This window comes from Gymnodraco acuticeps, unplaced genomic scaffold, assembly GCF_902827175.1.
Source record: "Gymnodraco acuticeps unplaced genomic scaffold, fGymAcu1.1, whole genome shotgun sequence".
In the NCBI taxonomy this organism is placed as follows: domain Eukaryota; kingdom Metazoa; phylum Chordata; class Actinopteri; order Perciformes; family Bathydraconidae; genus Gymnodraco; species Gymnodraco acuticeps.
In genome coordinates this window covers 1318173-1339616 of record NW_022991187.1, presented here as the reverse complement: position 1 = coordinate 1339616, position 21444 = coordinate 1318173, and the positions used below count along the sequence as shown (strand labels likewise).

Here is a 21444-nt window from a genome sequence, read left to right as displayed (position 1 = left end):
ATTCAACACAAAACTAATTTATTTCAAGAGCATATGAAATGTGATTTCTGCTGTCAAGCCCATCTTTATCCATGGCAATACCGAGTACAATATGTAATAAAATCCAATACTGTGTTTTTCACTATCAGGAAAATTAAATCGGAGAGATTTTGATAATGCCACACTGACTTCAGACGCCTTTTTGCTAAATGGGGGTAAACTGTTAACTTGAGCCATATCATATTCTGTTTATGTTCAAACAATCACAAATATGAGTTAAAAAAAACTACGACATTTTCAAACAAATAACATATCTAATCTTAACCAGTATCAACCAGTCAAGCTGATGCATCCTTTTGCAAAGATTACAATACAGATTAATACACAGTGAGACATACTCAGCATCTGCCTATTTACATTATAATGTTCCAATATGTGAGATGTTTGTCTATAAATAAATTACAGATTCATAGCGACATCCATGCAAGCTTGAGGGCTAGCGATGAATTGGTGGTCCTGTGTGATCAGATGCGGGGCAAATGTCTGGCACTAGATGGAGTCCATCCCACGGGAGAATGAGGAGCCGAAGCCGAGGCCCATCCCCCTCTGAGTGTGCGTCTGAGAGCGAGCCATCTCGTACTGAACGTCCAGGTTCCTGAACATCTCCTCCTGCTTCTGAAGAGTCTTCAAGCCTTCTTCGTTGAGCGGTTGGGCGACTTCGGGTTCCACTTCATCCTCTCCCTGTAAACGCACCAAATGGATTTTAGCACGGAAAAGAAAACATTCAGAAAGCACCAAGTGGCGTATTGAACATTTTACGGCAACTTTTTTTATATTGCTGTGTTCATATGTCTTTTCTGAAATGTCAATCTCTATAAAATGCAGTGACCAGATATCTGATCTTAAGTATGCATCCATGAGTAAGCTACGAAAAGCATTCACAGGGCTAAAAAACGTATAAAATCCAGACGAAATGCAAGCAGGCAATCACTGTAACCCTCATTGAGCCGGAGATAGGGGGGCAACTTTGAATGCTGTTAACAACTTATTTTGTCTTCGAGTAAAATGACAATTACTTACTTTTATTCCCATTAGTTTGCGGAATTTAACGTTTTGGTTCTTGTTTCCAAAGTTGAGCTTTTCCCACAACTCAGCTGTCTGGGATTTGTCCTTAAAAGAAAACAGAAATGATAAGACTCAGGTAATGTTATTCAAATATGGAATTGGTGGATAAATAACAAGTAACAGCAAAATCCTATCTTACCCCCTCCTTCTTTCCCTGCCATAGCATCTTCCTCTTTTTCTCCTGCTCTGCAAACTTCATGGGGTTTACAGCGGATGGGTTATAGAAGCTGGGCACCGCGATGCCCGTCTCTGCCAGTGTTTTCGCTTGAAGGGCTGCCATCTGTGCCGCCATGGCTATCTGTGGCGTGACCTGGGTCCCAGAGGCTAGCAGGGCGGCCACATTGAGCGCAGGGTTCGATGTGACCGCTGCAGCAGCAGCTGTCGCCGTGATAGGGGCGGTCACTGGAAATAGAACAGACAGCATGAGTAAGTTACTAAATCTTGACTCAAATGATTTGAAAACTTGGCACATTAAGCTCTTCTTACCTGCAGTTATCTCCTGCTGTTGCTGCTCCAGCATATCCTTCTCCTTCTGCTCCTGCAGTTTCTTTGCTCTCTCCAGCCTGGAAGGAAAACAAGAGAGATCACGACGTTACTTTTTTCATCTAAAAGCCTATTCCGTCACCTTCTGTGTATCTAGAAGTGATCATAGATTTTGTACGCAAAAATAATCATTGCAACATGTTGGAGACATAAGCCAGATTTTACACTTGCATTTTTGTAGCATTATTGCATTCATTAAAAGGTAGGGTAGGTAAGAACGGAGAAACCAGCTCGAGTGCGCTAGAATTTGAAAGTGCACAACCGAAAACAATCTGCCTCGTCCTTCAGACTTCCTTACAGAGCCCCTCCTCCAACACACACGAACATGACCAATGAGGGCACGAGATAAGTTTGTGCACAGATGGAAGGCTGACAGGCAGGTAGGCCATCCAGTTACTTTAGCCGGGCCGGCTCAAATGATTGGTTGTGCTTTTTACAGCGCCACGGCTTCCACAGATGAAATATTTTAATGTATTTATTGTCAAAGCACTTAATATATTCATTGCTATCGGGATGTTGAGAGCATTCCATGGAATATAACAAAAAGTGTTTCTGAAGTGAATTACCTACCCTACCTTTAAACAGGGGACAGTAGAGATTTGAAAGGAAGGCAGATAAAGAAGGTGCAACATGCAACAAAGGTCCCCGGCCAGACTAAATGTGGATATTTAAAATCACATGTTCACCAAGACAACCAGTGTACCCCATCTATCTGAATGCAAAGTGTCCTTGATTTCTTACCAATATGCTCTCTGGCAAGTGCAACACGGTGGAGAAGTCAGATTAAACTAAACCCAGTGATCAACAACTTTAAAATCTGAATAACTTCAGGAGTGAGCCAGCTGGCTGATGGAGGGATTTAGATGTCTGTATGGTCTAAAGCTTCATACTCTGTCATTTCACTGCTACCCATTTCATCTTCATAACATGTCAGGCATTAGTAGAGCAGTAGAGGTTGACAAGGTTAGGGTAATAACTGAAAAAGAGCGCTTTGTAGCCGCTTTTACACAGATGCAGAAAGCACCCCTAGCATTGCTTGGATTTGGCGAGAACAGGACGCCCGACCATCTACATTGTAAAAGCCCTGGAAGCTGTTGTCTTGCCTTCTGGCCAGGGCCTCTTGTGCATCCATAGCTGGGTTTCGGCCCCGGAAGGCAGGTGGATTAACAGACCTGCTTCGACTCTTTCTTAGCACTTTCTCACTCCTTTTCTTTCGCTCCCTGGGGGAACAACAACAGAAAAAGAAACTTAGCAAGTAGAACAAAAGATCAAAAACACTTGATCTAAACAGTAGGATCACTCTCACCTGCTTTTACTGCGACTTCTGCTGTGATGGCGGTGTTTGGTCCTTGAACCCGAGCGAGACTTCGCCTTCTTCTTCTTCCTGTCGCGGCTACGTGATCGTGATCGCCGTTTGTCCTTACTTTTACTGTGAGGCCGCCTGAAAGTAACAAAATCCATCAACGTGAATCAAAGAAATGACTGTCGTGAAGCATCGTTTTACCATTCATCCTAGATTCCCTTTAAGGATATCCAATCTACTGGATATGGAAAAGTGCCACCTATTCATTAGGACCAGAGCTTCTACAATAAAAATGATCATACATTTGTTTATCTGTTGCAGGGTATATGCAGGAATCCTGAAGTCAAATGTAATACCTTTTTTAAGACCCTTTTCATACATTTTAAGACCTCATCATTAATCCAGAAAACATACCAGACCCTAAATAACAATGAATGTAGGTAGACCTGCTGAACATATTGATCAGACTCACCTCTCTCGTGAGTGTGACCTGGAGGCGCTGCTGCGGCCCTTGGAGGGTTTCCTGTCTTTGCGTCTGGATCGCTCGTCTCCATCCTCTGCTGAAAGTCTCTCTGCCTCTTGCTGCTCGTCTGTTTTTCTGTGCGATTTTGATGGTTTCTCCGAGTCCCTCTTTCGAGCCTGTTTTAAGAAGAAGTTGTCTCTTTCAGGAAAATAGTGCAACAAAAAGAGTTAGTACCATGGCTTAAGGCAGACGGTATGTAATCAATTTGGTTTGTAAAAACAAAAGTCCTTCTCATTTCAAATCTACTTTCATAACATACACAGAATGTATGTTGTGAACAGGAATGCAAGAATGTAATTTATTTCTAATATAGACTCATTTGACTACACTACATTCAGTGACTCGAAATATATCAGCGCTTATATACATGCCAAATGATTGCGCTGTATACTTTCTGAATTAAAGTGTCAGCTAATTAAATGTAATAATGTACTGTAATCAATCAAAATAAAAACACATTTGGAAGCTCTCAGACGATGTCATCCATTGCATGCAAACACTAGGATCTAATTCTTATAAAACATATATTTGAGTCGTCAGTTCTGTAAAAAACCCAATTCAATGTCTCCAGAATGCTTTGGACTTGAAACCACTGAAAGGTGAAAGTAGGGATGGGCATCGACTTACTTCTTACAGCTTCTTTACTTACTCCATCCAAATCAAACAACACTGGTGGTATAATTAACATATAAAAGCACAGATTACCCTTTTGAAATTAAATGAATGATGCATTTCTACACGATTTAATATCCTATGACCGTCGTATGTGTGATTCTTATAACAACATATTTATGTGACGGTAACACTGTTTGGAACGAGTCTTCATTAGTATGATGTGGCAAATCACTTTAGAGGGCTCAAACGTTTTTACTCTTTATACAAACAAATTAGTCGTACAATTCCAGATTTAATGAAAAGAGAACATTTGGATTAAATGAGATTAATTTAATGAATTATGCCCATCCCTAGCTGAAAAAGATTATTCTTCTAATAGTGTGAGATAAATAGGAGTTTGAATGGCAGATAGTTACCTGTCCCAGTAGTAGACATATTATTTTGCTATGTCAGCAGGGTCTTCTGTTCAGTCTCTTCGTGCATTAGCACGCTGAGTATGATTTGTTATAGAAATGTTATCATGTGATCTACACACAGGATTTAACAAAAAAAGCTACTCTTTACCTTTTATTATGGACACAAACAATGACAGATATCGAAGGATGAAAGCTTCCTTTGACACATGTCAACCATTCCACCAGCGAGCCCAATGTCATCTATTTCTTTTGTTCTTAACTTTAGGTATTGTAACAAATGTAACCTTATAAAACATACTTACCTTTACCTAAAACTAACAAGAAAAACTACTTAAGGACTTCAAAATCACATCAAATGTGTTTTTAGTCATAGAAAGAAATGTATTAATTACCTCTTTACTCCTGGTACGACTCCGTTTGTTTTTTCTGTCTCCTGAAAATAGCAGAAAGCAAAGATATGACAATTTATTTCGATTTTGATTTAAAAATCAAAACAAGGTTGAGTAGTTATATGTTATCATACAGGCACATGCTCATGTAACTACATCTTGGCAAATAGACCTCAGTCACCTCACAAATATATAACGATGAATTGATCTATGTCGCTAAATGAGATGGTGAATTTTTTCTTTCCACAAACTGATGGAGTGTATCTGCTGAGAACAAAACTCATACCATGGCCATCATTTTTTCGGCTACTTCAGCAGTGGATTTGTATATTATATATATATATTGAATACTCACGTTTTCGTTCCCTGGAGCGTGACCTTGAATGGTGATGCTTGGAGCTCCGGGGAGACCTGGATGACTCCATGTTGTGTTTTTTTCTGTGATGAACTGGGGAGCCTGGTCTGGTCATGTCAACCGAATCATTGTCACTTCCCTGGAAAATATGGATATGAGATCAAAACAGCAAATCAGTGTGGTTCGATAAGCTAAAGCACTGATGTACTTTTCTATTACAATTATTTAGAGTGGCAGGGTATGACACAGTTTTTAACATAACATATTGTGTTACATAAGGATATATAGGACATGTGTTTTGATGACACAAAATGATTTACTTTAATACTACCATCCTTGTATCACTTTGCTCAATCTTCACAACACACACACACACAATCAAAACTATGCATATAAACATCAATCTCACTGTTTCCTGAATGGGTTTATACACATATACATAATTACTAGTTCTGAAATAGCACTCACGTAAAGTAAAAGACTAATTTATTATTGATAATACCATCTGTTTCCTAAATGGATTATGGTTACAGACAGGAAACTCATTCACAAGTCTCCTAATACGTGTGTAATACATTGTTTCCTTTCTTAACATCTCCTTTTGCACATAATTTAAGTCACATAGTCAGCAGACAGGATTTAAATGAAAAATACTTTTAAATGAACAGTGTTATAGAAGATGGCATGTAGTGCTATACATAGGCTGTCTTCTTTAACGGTGTAAAGCCCTATTTCATGCATTCTCTCAGTATGTACTGTGCATGAGATGTTTACTTGACTATGAACGATTCCACTCAGCCCTTTTTATGATTCACTGATCATCCAGCAGTTTAAATGTGATAGTACTTTATACTAGTTTAACTTAGATGGTAAGAAATTACTTTAAATGTAACATTAAAGTAACATTAATCTAGTATAGTTAAGATAGTGGGCCTGTGGTTATCAGCCATACAGACCAAAACAGAGCTTTATCATTAGCACTACCATAGTACCCTAAATACAAATTCATCTCGCAGGTCTTCACACTTTTAAATAGCAGCTGCTGATGTTAAATTCGGCAAATGTACGACGTCCGGTCGTTTTTATGGTCATGACGATGATTATGTTTTAACCAAATGCATATCACGATTGTTACGGGGCATTACATCAAAAACAAACCAGTTAGCCAACATGCTATCTGAATAAGCTAAACTCTATTACGGTCGCCATTCATTCTTCCATTAGAAGGATTTTTTTTTTACATTAGCTTGGTCGCTAAGCTAACAAACGGTAGCCGCCATCTTTACCAATAACATATTTGCTAAATAGAATCGTTAACCTACACTTACGTTATTTGTATGTCCCTGCATCTATTTGTGTACTGATCGTCGTTGTGTATTGGTACTTACCGACATATTCCAACAGCACAATGTTTATGTAAAACACCTCTGTTTTGTTGACTGCAAACACGGAGGACCTTAAGCTGCTCCACTCGAGCTAAGCTAATTTGATCTGGGTTGCCAGGTTTTACCTCTTGTATCCTTTGCATTCCTGCCAATGCAAACAGAGTTAACCAAGCGGACAAAACACAGGGATGGTTTTTCTATTTATGGAGACGTATAATGGAAAAAGGCCTTGATAATATTAGGCAAATATTGTAAATAATGACATGAAAGAGATTTAGTGTCACATTTTACAAATAATATATAAAGTGAAGCAGGTTTAAACCGAAAATGATTTGTTTTAGTACATTATGTGGTCAGGTCTGGTTCTTACAAAATGTTAAATACTTTATTGATAAGGTTAAAACAACTGAAGAAAAACACTAAAAACTGTGTTATTACTGGTAAAGGATTTCATCTTATAACTTATAAAGTAGCAGTAGAACCATCAGTAGAACATGAAATCAACGGAAACGTATCCAAACTGGCAACGCAACAAGGCTCTCCGGATGTTCCTCTATTGCCCCGCCCTCCTGTGTGAGAGATCGTGGTCTAACCCCCTGAATTTAGCCTGTCAGGCAGCACTCAATCTTAGACTGTGTGCAAACGAAATAATCTTTGTCTATTAAAACATTATATTTGGATTCACGGTTGATTTTATTAACATATTGGGTGTGGCTTTTGGTTTACCTATACCAATCATGAAAAATGTGGCATGCTGTATGCGTAGCCTGCATAAACTCAGATGGAATTAGTATCTGGTAGACAAAACCCAGGGGAAAGTTACCCATGAAATACCGTCAGCAACCCGCCAATTTATAAAGCTAAGGTGAAGTGATGTTATGGTTGCTGTCTGATTATTTTTCGTGTGTTGGTAATTATCAACTGTATCAGCGGTGTCTGCAATCTGCTAACTAATAGGTAACCTTAGATTTTGTTTGTCTTGTATCTCTTGGCTGAATGAACAACGTTATCATAACATTGCGGTGTAATGTGTTACAGAGTTGTCAGAACTTGCTAGCTAGCCTGGCTAAAATCAAGTTAACGTCTTATCTTGACTCGTGTTGAGATGAAAATCATGTCATATCTTTCCCATGTAGTTAACTTAGCTGCATGACATGGCGATGTGGAGCGACGTTGAGCTTCTGACCAACGAGGACACAAACACGGACCGCCTCGGCAGTGAGGAGAATGCTAGTGGCTTGTATCAGGTGGACACATTGGTCAAAATCTCCACTGCCAATGAGGTAATTAATATATTATAATGTTTCTATCTCGAATATGCTCTTGTACCCTTGCTACTTCAATTTTTAACGACACACACACACACACACACACACACACACACACACACACACACACACACACACACACACACACACACACACACAGAGAGATCTTATACAAAGTGTAAATAAAAGTCCTGCATTCAAAATGTTACTCAAGTAAAATAATAAAGTATTCGCAGAATATCCTCAAAGTACCAAAAGTAAAAGTACTTATTAGTTTCAAGGCTTTTATTGTCATGCGTACATAGCTACAGTGTAGTTATGACAATGAACATCTTAGGTCACAGGCTCCTCCAGTGCAACACAATAAAACAGATAATAGTGCAATAAAATAAAATGGAATATAATTGAAACAAAATATGATTAAAAAAAACTGTGCAGAATAGTCTATATACTGTAATTGGAATATTGATATATGTGAGTTGCAAACAGATTAATGTTATGTATGTTCTTTAAAAAGTTCAGGTGTTTAACATTCTTATGGCCTGTGGGATGAAACTGTCTCTGAGTGGTGGTTGTTTGGACGGCAGCAGACTTTAGAGTGATTTGATGGTAATGCTGGGTGTTGCAGGTGCAGAGAGATCCCCGTCTCTCCTCCTCCAGTGGGTCCAACTGGAGCATTGTTGTGGCGGACAAGACGGTTATCCTGTTTGACCAGAGCTATCAAACCATCCTGCTGCTTCTGCATTTTGGTATGTTTCTACCATCATCTTTATTCAAGTATTTAAATCGTATGAAATTGGGGATGGTGGTGGCTCAGTGGGGAAGTGCGTTGATCAGGGGAGCACTCGTTTCATTCCAATCCAATCCACTTTATTTGTATAGCACATAATAAAAACAGAGGGTCTACCAAAGTGCTTCACACCAAACATAACATTATAATAAAATATAATATTACATTAATTGATAAAAGGCACACATAAGAAAGGATAAAAGGCACACATAATAATTAATACACGGTACATAAAGGCTATGGACAGACAATAAAAGCATAAATCAATAAAACAGCTCAGACTGACTCGAAAGCGAGGGAAAAGACGTGGGTCTTTAGGCGAGACTTAAAAGTTTGGAGGGTGGGTGACAATTTGACATGGGGGGGGGGCAGGTCGTTCCAGAGCCTGGGGGCTACCGCTGAGAAGGCTCGATCTCCCCATGTCTTTTTCTTGGTTTTAGGGACTACCAGGTGCAGCTGATCAGCTGACCTCAAAGCCCTTGAGCGGGTGCGCCTTTAGGAGGTCGGAGATGTACTGAGGGGACAGCCCATTAAGCAATTTAAAAACAATAAAATCTTAAAATTAACTCTAAAATGGAAGCCAGTGGAGGGAAGCCAGAATTGGTGTGATGTACTCATGCTTGCATGTTCCTGTAAACAGCCGAGCCGCAGCATTTTGTACCAGCTGCAGTCAGCATGTCGTTGTGTCCCTGGGACACTTCACCCCAAATTGCTCCTGTGGGGGTTGCACACAGTATTGAGTATGTAAGTCGCTTTGGATAAAAGCGTCTAACAAGTGACATGTAATGTAATGAAATAAGTAGTTGTAGTCACTGTGACTTCACCCAATTGTTTTTGGACTATAAGTGAATATCTGATTTCTGTAAATGGGCAAGTCAAGAGTTAGATGTACATGTATACATACACAAGTCTGGTATATTGCCACCTTAAACATTGATATAAGTTATATTTTCTGAAGAAGGATAGATTAGTTTTCTTAAAGCAAAGCCAGTCACTCATGTCTTTTAGATAAGTTAGACATGCAGTATTACAACCCATGAAATAAGGTTAAATTCAGCAGAGCAATGATTGATCAATGAACGCATTATTCTCAAGATACCAATTGAGTTCTGTCTTCACACTCTTTACTTCCTGTAATGTCCTTTAATCCTCTGAGATGGCCTACATGGCTGCACCTACATCAGAAGTGTCAATAATGTGTTAAGATGAGTGATGAGCTTTGCCTACATTATCATCCAAACTATCATTTAGAAAATACTGGAAAGGTTCAGTCCCATGCCAGACTTCGTCATGCCCTTTTGTATCAATGCAGTTTGACTTCCTGAGTAACAACTGTATGTTAATACTGCAACTTGTTTTTTCAGAAACTGGTGTGGATGCCACTGATGTCTGCCTGGAAGGACAGTTTTTGGTTGTCTGTGAAAGAAATGGAAACCTTCATTTGATCTACGTTCCACACAAGAGAATCCTTCTCACCCGGGTTTGTTCCTGCATGATTTCTATAGAGCCTACTAGTCTAGGATTTATGGAAGCATGATATAATTTGTTCTGCAGTGGATACCGAGTGAGAACCGTAAATAACCTACTTCTCGTGGCAGATACCAATACTTTTTTGATTAGATTTATTTTGAATGTGTAAAACAATAATACAAAATGTTTACATGAGAATTATTATACAATACAAAATTAATCAGTGTCAAATTGATATACAAAAATATAACTGATTCTAAATTATATATAAACAAATAATCTACTTAATTACACATCCGAAAAGGGGTGGGAACAAGATAATCTAATTTCAATTTTGTAAAGATGATAACCTGTAGTTTATGCCCACCTGCAGGTAAGATTTGTTAGTAAATATTTATTTTTTATTCAACAACACTGACATAACATGATCTAACCTCAATTCTATAACACATAGGTGTGAGCAAGCTCTCTGATTGGTCAATAGGCGTGTTTGATTCCACGATCAAAGAACGGTCAAATAGAACGTGCCTTTTCACAACAAGTCAGTATCCCTCCGCGTCTGAGAAAAACGGTATACCCTTGGCCTGAAAAGCACCTCGGTCCTCCAGTACTGTCGTACCAATAATGACGTTAAAGAACGGCCTCTCGTGTATGATTGCTTAATTGTTTACTACAAAAACTACGAACAGTTTTGTTTATTCAAATTGTCTTTTTCAAATAGAGCACATAAAACAAAACTTAGTGCATAATGGTGCATCCCTAGTAGGATTACATGAGATATGAACCCTCTATGTCTAGCCTCAAACTGTCACCTGTCTGATTTCACCTACAGCAAAGAAAAGTACACAACTATAGATGAAGGCCCCGCCAAAATAATCCACATACCTTTGTGTCTTTGTCTTAAATGAGCTGCTGCACAGTGTGTATTTCACTAATTAACATGTTGGGTATTTTGTAGGCGCTGGTAGAGAAACCATCCAGTGAAGATAAGAAAACATTCCGCTATCTCACCATAGAGGAGGACAAAGCATCCTTGGGTATGTTTTCTATTTGAATATGATAAATGAGGGTTTGATATGCAATGGAAATCTGAAAGAATTCCTAACTTCATGTTTTGTATGTGTTTTGTCTTCACAGGGATATACCATGTGTTCCTCCTTATAGAGGATGGGTTCTTCCACATTTCAAACCTTGCATTGGCAAAGATCGAGACAGGTATCAAAACATCAAGTGCAGAAGGGTTACATTTATGATGGAGACGGATGTTAACTAAATTAAACTTCTTTTGTTTACACAGCTATTGAAAAAATGGATATGGGACCTTTGAAAGAGGTAATCAGAATACAGAGCGCCAAAGACAGCTCAATGTTATGAAGAAGCAGAAAAAAGTATTAAAGTTAAAAAAAAGTTATAATAGTGATAAATAGAATAAAATAAAAAGTTACACAATTTACAAAATATACATCCTGTATTTGTTCTTATCATTTATCTTGTGTTCCACTCAGCTCCAGTCGCTCATGAAGATAGACTTCTGCTCCACCAGCGAACACCACGAGGAGGGCTGCAGCACAGCAGTCGTGTTCAACCTCGGCCCCGAAATCCACTTTCTGATCGGGGTCAGTGAGAAAAAAAGTGTATTTACCAAAGGCAGTTTTGATACATTGGTTGCGTGTGAATAAAAGCATATTATAGGACAACTTCAAATACAATCTTTACTTTTGGACAATTTCCTTAACTTTTAGTTCAATCCTTTTCATACTTTGCTCTTGCAGGTCTCCTTTCTCTGCAAATGAAATGTGTTTTCAAGATCAAATTGAAACTAAGCTTTACCAGGATATTTACACAAACTCTAAATTAAGTTTTATGATATATACATAAAAAAACCTTACCAGAAATGATAGTTATACCTTATATAAAGCAGTAAAACCACATGTTTTTCTCTATGTAAATTGTCACATTATTTCGCTAACAGGGGGATAACGAAAATGTTTTGACTCACTGGACGATGGACCCTCGTCAGGCCAAGATGTGTCTTACTCACTCTGTGGACAACAGCTTAATTCCAGGTAAGGTCTTTCTTTGTCAATGTGCCTTTTTTAAGACACTTAACATTTTAGTGATGAATAAAAAATGCAGGCTCTTGGACACATTGTATATGTTTTATTATTATTATTATAAGTATTGGGTAAAAGAGAAAAGATACCAAGTAAAAACACAACATGGTGATGGTTTTATCACATTTGTTCTCCTCATGTTTACTCCAAAGGTGTGAGGAAGATGGTGGTGGCAGACAACCTCTTGTATGTTCTTGACACCGAGGTGAGTTTTGTTGGCATCACGTGTATCTATTGTGTATTCCATTGTATGAGTTTCCATTTGCACAGTGGCAAAGCCCCGGGGGTGGATGAGATCCGCCCAGAAATGCTAAAGGCTCTGGGTGTTGAGGGACTGTCATGGTTGACACGTCTCATCAACGTTGCGTGGAAGTCGGAAACAGTACCGAAGGAGTGGCAGACCGGGGTGGTGGTTCCCCTTTTCAAATAGGGGGATCAGAGGGTGGTTGATGTCGCCAGGGAAAGGAAAGTTTGGGGCTCTCTGCTGGAACTCTTACCCCCGTGACCCGACCACGGATAAGCGGGAGAAGATGGATGGATGGAGTTTCCATTAAAAGTGTGTGAGTTTTACAAATAGATGACTTTGTGTTTTTGCAGGATTCCCTGAGTCTTTGGGACCTACACTTTCTGGTCATGGTTCACTGCTGGCAGGATCTTGCTATTCATGACTTTGAACTCACTACAGAATGTGGCTCTGCCTCCATGGTGGCGTGAGTATCAATTTCTTCACATACTGTAGCTATAGAATATACAAAGGAATTTGCCTTAATTCATCTATTTGTAATTAAATGTGTGTATTTCAGCCAAGACACGGGCAGCATGAAGATGATCACACTGACTAAGCAAGACAACAGTCAGGTAGCAGTACTACTCCTTTTGAAGACATTTCAATAGATGATTATTATCGTAAATCCCAGACTTCTGATCTTAATACACTGTTTTTTTGTTTTTCAGATCAACTCAATGCAAATAAGATGTCTGCCCTCCATGACGGTCTGCTACACTCTGGATGTCTCCTCAGTCTCTTGTCTTGTCCAGACAAAATTAAACATGGTAAACAATCAACACTTACTAAATAAAGTTTTATGTATGCATCTATTGACATGTGCTCGTTCTAGATGGTAACATTCCTGCACATTTAAATGTGGGAGGCTGTGGCTCAGTGGATAGTGTGCTGGACTTTGAATCAGGTGATAGCAAGTTCGAGTCTGTTACGTCCTCTCTAGGGTAGAAGGAAATAACACACCCCAGTATGGAATTAGGTATATTACAAGCGTTTATTTATATCTAATATATAGGTAGAAAATAATGAGGCAGGCAGCCTGGCACAAACAAAAGGCAAAAGAGTACAAAGTTAAATGAAGCTCAACAAAAGAGCCTTGATAAGTAGCCTACAATAACATGAATAGGCTGAACAGAAAGTAATAAATCAACCCTCTCTATAAGAAGGGAACAAAAATAACAAAAGAAGGCTGTTTAAGAAACACAGCTGTACATGGAGCAAACAATCAACACAATGCTATACTAGTAGAAAACACACTATATCATGTGACCCCAGTCAACACAATGCTAAGCTAACAGGAACACTCTAACAAACGAAAGGTACAAGTCAACCACCGTTGACGTAAATATCGCAGCGAGAGCAGAAGTGTGAGGCGTCTGGCACAGCAGACCCTCCCGAATGATGTCAGTCCGCGGCCTTTGTACTCCTCCCCCGGAAGGTGTGCTGGATGGGTGCAGGGATTGGAGGACGTCGATCCAATCCCCTCTCCGGAAACGCGGGCGGGACAGCCAATGACATCTAAGGAACCTCACAGCTCATTTGCATACACACAGAACAGAGTTAATGACACCAGGGAGCCAGCGGCTGTAACAGAGTCCCACTGCAGTCAGCATGTCGTTGTGTCCCTGAGACACTTCACCCCAAATTGCTCCTGTGGGGATTGCCCACAGTACTGAATGTATGTAAGTCGCTTTGGATAAAAGCGTCTAACAAGTGACATGTAATGTAAACAATTACCTGTTTTATCCTTTGATTTCAGGATACGATCTATTTAGCCGAGGGGATTTTTGAGGACCCAGAAAGGTGGGATATGTTCTTTAAGACGTTGAGACGGTACTTTAGAGATATGGTAAATGTTTTGAAATAATAAGTGGAGATTTTTTTCTTGTTCCTTAAGTAGTCGTGGAGAGCCGATATCTTCTGTTGTTGTCAGATGCTTCACGGAGGCTTTGCCGGAGAACAGGTATTTCATTTTGATTATATACTGTATGTTCTCTCTGATTATTGCAGATTATTCAGCCGTTGTCCACAGGATGTCAGTATAACTCCACTTGTGTTCATCCTCCTCTATTTTTCAGACTAAGCAGACTTCTTCACAAACACATGTTTGAGGAGGCTGAAAAGTTTGCCATCACATTTGATCTGGATTTAGAGGTAAGTGTGCAGTAGAAAAGTAACATCTATTGGACTTTTGAGGGCTAGATATTTTTTATTTATGTAAATTTAGACAATTGAATTAAAGACAAGAGATTTGTGTTCTCAGAGTAGAAAACAACATTAGTTGTGTTACTATACTGATGGTGTAGCTGGTGTATTTTTACTACTAGTACCGGGGCTATTCACATTTATCCATCCTGTGTTTGTTCAGCTCGTGTACAAGGTGAAGCTGGACTTTGTGCTGGAGCAGCTGGCCTCGGCCTCTGTGGGCGGATATGGAGAGGGAGTGTGGTCTGAACTTGTGGAGGAGGCCAAGACCAACCTGATGAAGATCACAGTCAGTGTTTACGCCTCATCTCAATCTACAATCCTAAAAATTACGATAATTGATGGAGTTAGTCGTAGCATATTACACTTGTTATGAAGTATTAACTCCTCACGTTTGTTTTGTTGCCCAGGATGAGCAGTATGTGGTGGAGTACTGCCTGACGGCTCCGTGGCCGACCTTTGAGACGGCAGAGAAGATGTTGAACCACGCGGCCACGCGATACTCCTCTCTACAGATCCAGGAGGCTCTGGCCAGGCTGGCTACGTTCTGCAGCCTGCACGGCCTGGACAACTTCAAGTAAATTCAAATTATTGGTGGTCTCCTGTGTTCTACAGTACATTTAGCAATATATGGTCTGTTGTAGACCTCCAACTACTGCCAATTACTTAAACCAATATTTATTTCATTGATAAAATGTCAGAAAATAGTTAATGTGCATCCCAGATTCTCAAAGTCTGAGCTGATGTCCTTAAATGTCTTGTTTTATGAGTAAATATGATTTTAAAAAAGCAACAAAACTCTATATTTGAGAGGCTGAAACTGATTTTATTGCCAGTTTCGCACAATTTAACAATAATCGATTATTTTTGTATCTATTGTCTATGCGTTGCAGCTGCAGTTTGTTTTTGAATTACACTATGTACAATTTGTTCATTTATGTTATCCTGTCATCCATAGTGGCATCGCATGGATTGAGTTTCTGAACAGCATGGACAATTTGGGAGATATTCTCTCCCACCTGAGAGAGGGAGACTTGAAGGGTGCACAACTCATTTGGCTCAGATATGAGGTAAAGAACAGCTCTGTGCACTCCGTTGTTAAAACAAATCTGTAATAAATATCCCGGTGTTCCCCAGGTCTGTTGTGTATTATGTTATTTCTGTGTTTTGTGACAGGGACACATTGCAGCGGAGTTCGATGAGAGGAATCTTAAAGCGGTGCTCGATGTTATCCCAGAGGACCTGCCATCCCAAGACCTCTGTCCTTGGTTCAGGACCGTTTTTGTACCTTTTGTGAGGAGAGTGCTTCCATCAGGACAGGTGGGATACCTTCTCTCAATGATTAAGTACTCATTTCCCCCATATGGTGCTATGTTTCAGTAGTAAAAGTTATTTCTTGATGTGTCCATAGAAAATCCTGGCGAGATGGCTGGAGCAGAGGGCAAGGAATCTGGAGTTGACAGAAAAGGTATAAACAAAAACTAATTTGAAGCTAAAAGTTTAGTAAAACTGGGCTTTATAATTATGCACCTTCCAATGGTGACGATCAATGATTTTAATGACTTAAGGAAAGTATTGCAAGCTGAAATGGATTGTCCATCACTTGCTCAGTACTTTTTATATACATCTTTTTTAATTGTTGTGTTTCAATTGGTTGTACTAAAAGGATCACTCACAATAAAAACAATGATTATAATTGAAATATGTTGTTCCAGGGTGCTTGGCCCCAGAACGGGTTGGACTTGGCCGTGCTTGGACTGCCTTCGCTACAGATGAAGTCTGTAAGTACAACAAAATGGTGCCTCCACAATTATGATCTATTCGTTCTTTTTAAATACTCTTTATTGAGTTTCACACATTTAACACAACATGCAAAACAATGCACAACACCCCCCACAGACAGCCACACAGCACATCTACAATTTGACAACAATTGAATAATAATAATCCTCATTTACATAATCACAATAATATAGATAGACCACAAAGGATAAATAAAATGTGTATACACACGCATACACATCATGCTGATATCAACCAAACATACAAAACTATGAGGAATATTATTTTCATTCCGCAATATGTGAGTTCAGGGTAATCAGTCAGCAGAAGCCGTGTCACCCATAGTTGATGTTACTTAGCTTTCCAATCAGAAAAACGCCCCCCGAGAAGTAAGGCTTTCAGGTCAGTAGGCAAATAATCCAGAAAAGGTGATACGAGGACATTTTAACCTGTTGTTTAATTAACGATTTATTCCCATCCTTTCTTTCCCAGGATGATGATTATGGTGCAGAAGAGGTGGAGAGCCTGAAGTCCCTGGTGTCGAACCTCCGGCAGCTCCTGGACCTCCACAGGAAATACAGCTGCAGACTTTCACTTTCAGTCTTTGAGAAGGTTGGTTTCCTTTTGTGACTGATTACATTTTAAAACAAGCTTCCGATATCCAACATGAAACAAATGTTTTATGTAAGGGATAATGTGCAGTGACGCTTCGCGTCGGGCTCCTGATCAGCCTGTCGGTGTTCTTTTCCCCATAATGACCAAGTCGCTGCACATTATCCCGCTTATTACATGGCCACATTCTCAACAAAGTAACGATATGACTCCCAATATTAATTGAAATGCTTTTGTGGATTTAGAAAATGATTTTATTGATTTAAAAAATAGTTGTATTGATTTAAATTGACATGCATTCCGTTAAGAAAAATTGTCCGTTGTTACCATTTGAACTAACTTAGCAACGGCAGGAACTGCTTCGATAGCGTTTTTGAGGAGCTTTTTGATTACAGATTTGAAAACATCGTTGCTTGCTTTAAAAGTAGCACAATTCATTAAGTCAAACCTTGGAAAGTATCTAGATATCCCTGCCCTGATGCCAAAGTAACTGGCAACTGAATATGTGTCGCCGTTTGATGTCTATGTCTGGACCGCTGCGTAAAAAGGAGGGTTTCTGCCCCGTTACTTCTCCGCTGTTTTCTTGTCGCTCTTGTCTTGTCAGTTAGAAAAGCAAACTGCATGCAGTTTGCTTTTCGGCCCAACTGTATACAGTTAAATCGAACGGACTTCTTTGTGCAGATGTGAGCGTCCTTAACAACGGTCAATAAGTCCTTGACAGCGGTCTGTCTGTTCTGGATTAGCAACGTGTCACGTGTTCTGAATTGACCAATCAGAATCGAGTATTCAACTAAGCCATGTAATAATATCTTATAAATAATGATAAAAGTTTGCTTTCACAATGCATAACGTACTTAACATATTCCATTTCCTAATTGTATATATTTAGATTTGAATCCAATACTGTCACTTGATTTATTTGTATTTGTGATTCTAACTAAGTAAGTTTACTCTAAGGTACTCGAAAGTAGGGTCAGGCCGATTGTCGAACCTCAGATTGAGGAGGAAGAATGCGGATTCCGTCCTGGTCGTGGAACGACGGATCAGCTTTTTACTCTCGCAAGGATCCTGGAGGGGGCCTGGAAGTACGCTTATCCGGTCTACATGTGTTTTGTAGACTTGGAGAAGGCGTATGACCGAGTTCCCAGGGAGTTACTGTGGGAGGTGCTGCGGGAGTATGGGGTGAGGGGGTCTCTACTCAGGGCCATCCAATCTCTGTACTCCCAAAGCGAGAGCTGTGTCCGGGTCCTCGGCAGTAAGTCGGACCCATTTCCGGTGAGGGTTGGCCTCCGCCAGGGCTGCGCTTTGTCACCAATCCTGTTTGTAATATACATGGATCGGATTTCGAGGCGTAGTCATGGGGGAGGGGGTCTGCAGTTCGGTGGACTAAGGATTGCACCACTGCTTTTTGCAGATGATGTGGTTCTAATGGCTTCATCGGTCTGCGACCTTCAGCACTCACTGGATCGGTTCGCAACCGAGTGTGAAGCGGCTGGGATGAGGATCAGCACCTCCAAATCTGAGGCCATGGTTCTCAGCAGGAAACCGATGGACTGTCCACTCCAAGTAGGGAATGAGTCCTTATCCCAAGTGAAGGAGTTCAAGTATCTCAGGGTCTTGTTCTCGAGTGAGGGAACAATGGAGCGTGAGATGGGCCGGAGAATCGGAGCAGCGGGAGCGGTACTGCAGTCGCTTTACCGCACCGTTGTGACGAAAAGGGAGCCGAGCCAGAAGGCAAAGCTCTCTGTCTACCGGGCCATTTTCGTTCCTACCCTCACCTATGGTCATGAAGGATGGGTCATGACCGAAAGAACGAGATCGCGGATACAAGCGGCCGAGATGGGTTTTCTCCGCAGGGTGGCTGGTGTCTCCCTTAGGGATAAGGTGAGAAGTTCGGTCATCAGGGAGGGACTCGGAGTTGAGCCGCTCCTCCTTCGCGTCGAAAGGAGCCAGTTGAGGTGGTTCGGGCACCTAGTTAGGATGCCACCTGGGCGCCTCCCTAGGGAGGTGTTCCAGGCACGTCCAGCTGGGAAGAGACCAAGGGGTAGACCTAGGACCAGGTTCTGGGGCTCTCTGCTGGAACTGCTACCCCCGCGACCCGACCACGGATAAGCGGGAGAAGATGGATGGATGGATTCTAACTCTCTAGTATCCTGTGTTTTTATCTTGTTACTGTTGCTGCTAAAACACCTACATTTGATACTTGAAAATGCTGTTAGAAAAAAAACAGCCTACATCACAGCTTTCCATAAGGTTTCATTTACTTTGTGAGCAGCTCATTCCTTAAAACAGAAGCTTCAGAATGCTCATAATATGAGGAAATATGAAGGGTGTATTTCCAGATTGTTATGTAAATGTGTTATTGGGCTTTTTTCTAATCAACTTAGATTTAGAAAATTGGGCTTATTAACACATGAATACTGTGTAATTTATTTGAACATATATATTGAAGAAGTACAATATATAAGACAAGCAGAAGTTTATTGTACTTTTTTAATTTGCTGAGGGCCGATTCAAAATGGTCCACGAGCCATATTTGGGCCCCGGGCCGTAGTTTGGACACCCCTGTTCTAAGTATTCTATGGAGTTGTGTTTATGAGACATTCTGAGTAGGTCTTGTGTTGATGTTCCTATATTTATATTTGAAAGGGAAGTGTAAGGAGCGTGGTGTTCTACATGCTGGACAAAGTGCCGGCTCCTGAGCTGATCGCCGCCACGGTGGAGAGCAGAATCCTGCCGTACGCCAAAGAGCACGAGACTCCTTTTGATGAGCTGCTCCTACAGTACATCAAGGTAACACCTCACCACTGCCATGCCCACTGGCGGAAAAACACATTTCATATACCAAATGGGTCAATGATTCTCCTCTTGTTCACTAGGATCTGCTGGAGCGCTGCAGCTCTCAGACCACAACACTCTTCACAGAATGGGAAGCCAAAGCGGTGACGGTGCTCGATTGCATAAATGATACTGATGTAAGTTTCTGTAAAAACCCACTTCATTAAAAACTGGAAAGAAACAAAACCAAATTCCTGCAATAACTGGACTCATTTATAGAGTTATGAAAATATGCTGATTCAACAGGAAAGCTAATGATTGGCGTGAGGAGCCGTGGACAAAAACACACACACACACACACACATACACACTGCCTTACACAATATCTCCCTGGTAGAGATAATGATACACTAGTAAAAACATTACGTTTGTTCTAAGGTTTATTAAATCTCACGGTATTGTATTTTCTTCCAGATGAAGGTGGATGCTGTGCTGGAGATCATGCAGAAAGCCGTGGTGCCCTGGAGTAAAGTGGTAGAACAGCTGGTTCAGCAGTACCTCGAGATGGATGGACCAAAGTATGTTTACATAACCCTCACTATCATTGGTTCACACAAGTAGTCAAGTCGCCAGCACTGTGAACACGGAAATGTTGAGTGGCCCAAAGTTTTATGTTAGAAATATATAGTACGGGTCCCCAGCAATAACAAACTGCCTGATGCTAACTCGCATATGTTGGGCAATTTGCATCATTAGAATAAGTTGTGTTAATTAGCATTATAGCCTATATATGCAGACAAAAAATGGCTTGGCCAATTTGAACCATTTTGAAGTGGTTTTGGAGGTTATTGAGGATGTTGAATCCATTTCTGACATTATTAGGATCAAAAATTGCAGATTTTTGGCCATATTTGTAATCCAGATTTTGACTACCATTGGATATAGAGAACACGAAATGAAAATTAGTGTGTCTATTTATTTTTCAAATAAGCAATCTGTCCAGAGTCCACTAAAACTTCAGACTTTACCAAAAGTAGAGTACTCAACATTTCACAATATGAGTCTATGAGCTGGCAAACAAACTAAATTAAAGCTCTTTCTTAGTAATTTTCTTCTGGTATCTTTCCCAGACAAGAGCTTTTAAAGGAGAGCTACCGTCTGATGGAGATCAGGAAACTTCTCCGGGGCTACGGGATCCGCAACTTCAACCTCTCTAACAGCACTCAAATTATGGTAAGTTTGATTGAATATGTGAAATGATGATCTGCCTATGAACCCTCTGTAATGTTCTGCATATCTTCCCCAGACGCTGATTAGATACATCCTAAAGCAAGACTTGCCAATGTCCTTAGATGACTCGCTGACTTTAGCTGAAGCGTACAAACTTCCCACCTCGCAGATTAATTACTTGTTTCTCACTCAGCTGATCGGCCAAGGCAGGGTAAGCTCATCCACGTGAAGATATGAAATCCCCAGATTAACTGTTACCTTGATGTATTGATAGGAAGT

General features: G+C 40.3%; 2 protein-coding genes across 4 annotated transcripts in view; one reads left to right on the top strand and one right to left on the bottom strand.

Annotated features, from left to right (window-relative positions):
* Position 1: 1 nt before the first annotated feature.
* rsrc2 (arginine/serine-rich coiled-coil 2) lies at positions 2 to 6763 on the bottom strand. Of its 2 annotated transcripts, none has more exons than XM_034238236.1 (10): positions 6637 to 6763; positions 5249 to 5387; positions 4897 to 4937; positions 3423 to 3589; positions 2954 to 3088; positions 2820 to 2867; positions 1591 to 1667; positions 1244 to 1506; positions 1060 to 1149; positions 2 to 720 (listed from the first exon to the last, which is right to left on the bottom strand). In XM_034238236.1, the coding sequence occupies exons 1-10, from the start codon at positions 6640 to 6642 to the stop codon at positions 529 to 531; spliced, it is 1158 nt and encodes a 385-aa protein (XP_034094127.1). In that variant the 5' UTR covers positions 6643 to 6763; the 3' UTR covers positions 2 to 528. The 2 variants fall into 2 exon arrangements, with proteins under 2 accessions (XP_034094127.1, XP_034094126.1); XM_034238235.1 differs by having other exon boundaries at positions 2751 to 2867; positions 6637 to 6762.
* A 688-nt stretch (positions 6764 to 7451) lies between these two features.
* kntc1 (kinetochore associated 1) overlaps positions 7452 to 21444 on the top strand; it is a 52753-nt gene continuing 38760 nt past the window's right edge. Inside the window, exons 1-28 of one of the 2 annotated variants that reach the window (XM_034238219.1) lie at positions 7452 to 7590; positions 7770 to 7916; positions 8530 to 8650; positions 10056 to 10171; positions 11120 to 11198; positions 11299 to 11376; positions 11459 to 11493; positions 11667 to 11777; positions 12134 to 12227; positions 12428 to 12480; positions 12873 to 12985; positions 13079 to 13133; positions 13230 to 13328; positions 14318 to 14361; positions 14459 to 14521; positions 14637 to 14712; positions 14927 to 15052; positions 15174 to 15340; positions 15722 to 15833; positions 15940 to 16083; positions 16175 to 16231; positions 16479 to 16544; positions 17038 to 17157; positions 19807 to 19950; positions 20037 to 20132; positions 20410 to 20513; positions 21066 to 21168; positions 21242 to 21376. In XM_034238219.1, coding sequence (XP_034094110.1) covers positions 7788 to 7916; positions 8530 to 8650; positions 10056 to 10171; positions 11120 to 11198; positions 11299 to 11376; positions 11459 to 11493; positions 11667 to 11777; positions 12134 to 12227; positions 12428 to 12480; positions 12873 to 12985; positions 13079 to 13133; positions 13230 to 13328; positions 14318 to 14361; positions 14459 to 14521; positions 14637 to 14712; positions 14927 to 15052; positions 15174 to 15340; positions 15722 to 15833; positions 15940 to 16083; positions 16175 to 16231; positions 16479 to 16544; positions 17038 to 17157; positions 19807 to 19950; positions 20037 to 20132; positions 20410 to 20513; positions 21066 to 21168; positions 21242 to 21376 — 2640 coding nt within the window. In that variant the 5' untranslated portion in view covers positions 7452 to 7590; positions 7770 to 7787. Of the gene's footprint in view, positions 7591 to 7769; positions 7917 to 8529; positions 8651 to 10055; positions 10172 to 11119; positions 11199 to 11298; positions 11377 to 11458; positions 11494 to 11666; positions 11778 to 12133; positions 12228 to 12427; positions 12481 to 12872; positions 12986 to 13078; positions 13134 to 13229; positions 13329 to 14317; positions 14362 to 14455; positions 14522 to 14636; positions 14713 to 14926; positions 15053 to 15173; positions 15341 to 15721; positions 15834 to 15939; positions 16084 to 16174; positions 16232 to 16478; positions 16545 to 17037; positions 17158 to 19806; positions 19951 to 20036; positions 20133 to 20409; positions 20514 to 21065; positions 21169 to 21241; positions 21377 to 21444 lie in introns of both variants that reach the window. The other variant, XM_034238218.1, reaches the window with a different exon arrangement.

Bases quoted from the DNA above. Each gene is read 5' to 3' on its own strand.
- rsrc2 (XM_034238235.1), bottom strand. The intron at 4,938-5,248 runs GTGAGTATTCAA...TGCTATTTTCAG, and splicing joins ACGCTCCAGGGAACGAAAAC to GAGACAGAAAAAACAAACGG. The intron at 1,507-1,590 runs GTAAGAAGAGCT...TTCTATTTCCAG, and splicing joins ACAGCAGGAGATAACTGCAG to TGACCGCCCCTATCACGGCG.